The 3,572-nt window shown below is 59.8% G+C and overlaps 2 protein-coding genes across 5 annotated transcripts in view; one reads left to right on the top strand and one right to left on the bottom strand.

The window, feature by feature from the left end:
* Fgf21 (fibroblast growth factor 21) lies at window positions 1–1,453 on the bottom strand. The gene is made up of 3 exons (XM_055613409.1): window positions 1,043–1,453; window positions 841–944; window positions 1–334 (listed from the first exon to the last, which is right to left on the bottom strand). Exons 1-3 carry the CDS (start codon window positions 1,266–1,268, stop codon window positions 44–46), a joined length of 621 nt encoding a protein of 206 aa, XP_055469384.1. The 5' UTR covers window positions 1,269–1,453; the 3' UTR covers window positions 1–43.
* Window positions 1,454–2,951: 1,498 nt separating this feature from the next.
* Window positions 2,952–3,572, top strand: part of Fut1 (fucosyltransferase 1 (H blood group)) — a 3,783-nt gene continuing 3,162 nt past the window's right edge. For 2 of the 4 annotated variants that reach the window (XM_055613408.1, XM_055613407.1), the window contains exon 1: window positions 2,952–3,449. The gene's annotated coding sequence lies outside the window, so the exon portion shown is untranslated. The remainder of the gene's footprint in view (window positions 3,450–3,572) is intronic. The other 2 variants (XM_055613405.1, XM_055613406.1) reach the window with 2 other exon arrangements.

The raw sequence follows: 3,572 nt of genomic DNA, 5'->3' as shown, positions 1-3,572 counted from the left end.
TAAGAGGAAACCCAAAAAGAAATGTTCCTGGAATCAGAGGGCTTCAAGAAGCATAGCTGGGGCTTTGGCCCAGTGAAGGCTCTACCATACTCAGCGGGTCAGAGGAGCCCACATCTGGGGGCTCTGGGGCCAGGAATCCTGGTGGCTCTTGGGGCTCTTGGAGCAGGCCAGGCATGGGCAGGAAGCGCACAGGTCCCCGGGATGCTGGACCCTGGTTTGCCAAGTTCCTCTGGGGCAGGCGGAGGAGCAGGCCACGGGCCTCAGACCGGTATACATTGTACCCATCCTGAAGCAGCAGCTCCCTGAAGCTGCAGGCAGCAGGGTCGAAGGAAGGCTGGGGGCACAGGGGAGAGTCAGAGACACACAGTCCGTTTTCACTCGCCAACCCCTGACCAGCCCCAGCCTCCTAACCTCACGGTCCGAATCTGGACCAGCTCCCCTCACGCCTAGAGTTCTAGCCCCAGCCCTCCCCTACCTGCAGACCACTAAGTAGGTTCAGGCCCAGCCTCCTCCCTCAACTTTTCTCTGTCTGGGCTGGCATTCTGCTCACCGTCTCCAGTCCCGTCATTTATTGGTCATGGGCACCAGAATGCCCCACTTCGAGCAGGAGCAGGCCCTGTGGGAGCTCACGTGGTCAGGTACAGGGCTACAGTCCTGCCAGTTGGCCTCTCTGAGGGCCAGTCTGCCTCTCACATACGTCAGGTGAGCTGCCCGAGCCTCAGTTTTCTCCACTCGCAAACACAGACAGCAGGCCCAGGCCCAGGGGCGGGGATGCGCTAAGCACACACTCTTGAGTGTAAGAATGGGGCCTCTCAGGGAGCGCCACAGAAAAACACTCACAGATCCATATAGGGTTCCATCTGGCTGTTGGCAAAGAAACCTAGAGGCCTTGACACCCAGAATTTGAATGACCCCTGGCTTCAAGGCTTTGAGCTCCAGGAGACCTGTGGGACAAGACAAAGACACTCAGGGTCTGCTCACACCAGGGAAGACCCAGGACCCTAGTCCTCTCAGCTCCATGAGGCCCCGTCCCCCCACTCACTTTCTGGGCTGCGGTGTGCAGCGCCTGCCACAGTTCCATCCTGCCTGATCTCCAGGTGGGCTTCAGTGTCCTGGTCATCGTCTGTGTAGAGGTACCTCTGCCGGACTTGACTTCCAAACTGGAGGAGAGGGCTGGAGTCAGGGATGGGGTGTGTCTGGCAGACCTCCAGCATGAAGACAGCCAGCAGAGGGACCCACAGGCCCAGGACCCCAACACTAGATTCCATCCAGTCAGCTAATCACTCTCCTTTAGGGAGAGCCCTTGGCAGGTGTCTGAGGAGAGTCGTCTGGACTCCGGTGCCCCAGCAGAGAAGGCTCAGCTTCAGCCTGGGGCTCAGGCAAAGTGAATGCCTGCTTCTCCAGAGGTGACTCCCCAGCTGACAAGACGCTAAGGCTGTCTGGTGGATGCAGAAATACCACAATTTATACCCAGACAGGACCGCCCATGTGCCCTCCCCACTCCTGACGCGTGATATTTGACACACTTGGCAGGAACCTGAATTCCACCGTGGCCAGGGCGGCCTGGATGGATGATGCAATGGGGGAGGGGTCTTTCCAACAGGGGTCTGGGGGAAAAGTGCTGGGCATGGACCCCTAGGTTTGGGGAAAGAGTATTGGGGTTTGCACTCCTAGCTCTGTGGGATGAGGCTGGGGTCTGTGCTCCTGGGTCCGAGAGAGGAGGGTTGGAGTCTGGACTCCCAGGTCTAAAGTAGGAGGCTGGGATCTGCCCTTCACTGTTTGGGATTTGGGGTCTGAGGGAGGAACTGGGGTCTCACTCTTGTGTCTGAGGCAGGAGGCTGGGGTCTCACTCCTGGGTCTGAGGCAAGAGGCTGGGGTCTGTACTCCTGGGTCTCAGGGAGGAGGCTGGGGCCTGTACTCCTGGGTCTGAGGCAGGAGGCTGGGGTCTCACTCCTGGGTCTGAGGCAAGAGGCTGGGGTCTGTACTCCTGGGTCTTAGGGAGGAGGCTGGGGTCTCACTCCTGGGTCTGAGGCAGGAGGCTGGGGTCTACACTCCTGGGTCTGAGGGAGGAGGCTAGGGTCTGCATTTCAGCATCTGAGGGGAGGAAAGCTGGAATTTGGGGCCCTGGGTCTGTCTGAGGGAGGAGGCTGGGATCTGGCTCCTAGGTACTAAGAAGGAGCTGTGGGCCTCAGACTTTCTGTGTTAGCAACTGTGTAGTCCACCCTATTTGACCACTGAGCCATCTCTCCATCTGGTCCACCCTATTTGAATTTCAAGGTTCAAGCGGTGTTGGAGGGGCGGGGGTCTGGGGCTTCTTTAATCAGGAAAGCTGCATCAGCCATGTGAAAGAGGAGTCCTCAGCAGGTGGAAGGCTCCCAGCTGGCCACGGGCCAGCCACCCTCACCAACCCCTTAGTAGTCAGCTCCTGTGCTCAGCTGCTGTCTGTCCTCCCTGATGCAATCCTAGTGCTTCTTTCACCAGAAAGTGTCCTGCACAGGTGCTCCCCAGACACCCTGGGGGATGGGCAGGCTCAGGCTCCACGAGGGGCCAGAGCTGGATGCTTTCTTGCAGTCAAAGGCATGCTGAGGCAAATTCCTGGGTCTGTAGGAGAGAGTCTGAGCAAGGACCTTTGGGGACTGAGGGAGGAGGCTGGGCACTGACTCCCAGGCCTGAGGGAGGATGAGGGAGCAGGCTGGGCAATGGACTGTTAGGGCTGAGGCGGTCCAGGGCCTCCTTGGCTTGGAGAAATAGCCTAATCTTGGGCCAACCAAGTGGATTTCTTGAGTCTTTATACAGTTGTCAATGCCCAGGTACAGGCGAGGGCTGCAGGCCCGGCTCTGTGCAAGTGAAGAACCCAGGGCCGCAGAGAGCTAAGACCTTTGTCCTCAGCTCCACCGGAGGAGGCCTGTCCAGAAAGCACGCTAGACAGCGTGCTCCACCTCCTCCTGGCCAGAAAAGTTACCTGCTCTGTTTGCCAGTCTAGAAAGTAGCAGCTGGGCCTCGTGCTTTCGGATCACCCCCGAAGAGGAACCTGGGACTCTGGGTGTGTGTGGCGTGCTGATGTGTAGGCGGCAACAGGCAGAGGCTCGCGGAGCTGGGCTGTGGCAGCTGGCAAACAGGTTCCCCATCCTCCTGGGAGGGCATAGCGGGCGGGGCTGGAGGAGGGAGCGGGTGGCCAGGCCTTGCTCCGCTGAGGCGCCGAGGCGTGGCTGCTCCCACAGCACCCAGGTAAAAGGAGCAGACACCAATTCCCGGCACCGGAGAAGGAACCACGCAGGAGACCCAAACTCCCAGGTCCAGCCCTGCGCCCCGGCGCTAGTCCCTGGGTCCATTCAGAGGATGCGGCGGCTTCTGGGTACCAACTGGGCTGCCCATCCCGGAGAAGCCAGAGAAAGGAACAGGGCTGCAGCGCCCCATCCACCTGGGTGGAGGAGAGGACGCAGCGCCAGGTAGGATGCGGCTCCGCCTACTGTTACCTGCCCGGCCCGGAGGGCGGAGGCTGCGCACCTTGGAACGAACTCTCTCCTCTCTCTCTCTCTCTCTCTCTCTCTCTCTCTCTCTCTCTCTCTCTC

Source organism: Psammomys obesus, unplaced genomic scaffold (assembly GCF_907164565.1).
Source record: "Psammomys obesus unplaced genomic scaffold, mPsaObe1.curated_primary_1811, whole genome shotgun sequence".
Classification (NCBI taxonomy): Eukaryota; Metazoa; Chordata; class Mammalia; order Rodentia; family Muridae; genus Psammomys; species Psammomys obesus.
This window is presented reverse-complemented; position numbering and strand designations above follow the sequence as displayed.

Coding starts and splice junctions, on each gene's coding strand:
- Fgf21 (XM_055613409.1), bottom strand. CDS start 1,268: ATGGAATCTAGTGTTGGGGTCCTGGGCCTGTGGGTCCCTCTGCTGGCT. Junction 945..1,042: donor TGCACACCGCAGCCCAGAAA/GTGAGTGGGGGG, acceptor CTTGTCCCACAG/GTCTCCTGGAGCTCAAAGCC. Junction 335..840: donor ATGGAACCCTATATGGATCT/GTGAGTGTTTTT, acceptor CTGTGCCCCCAG/CCTTCCTTCGACCCTGCTGC.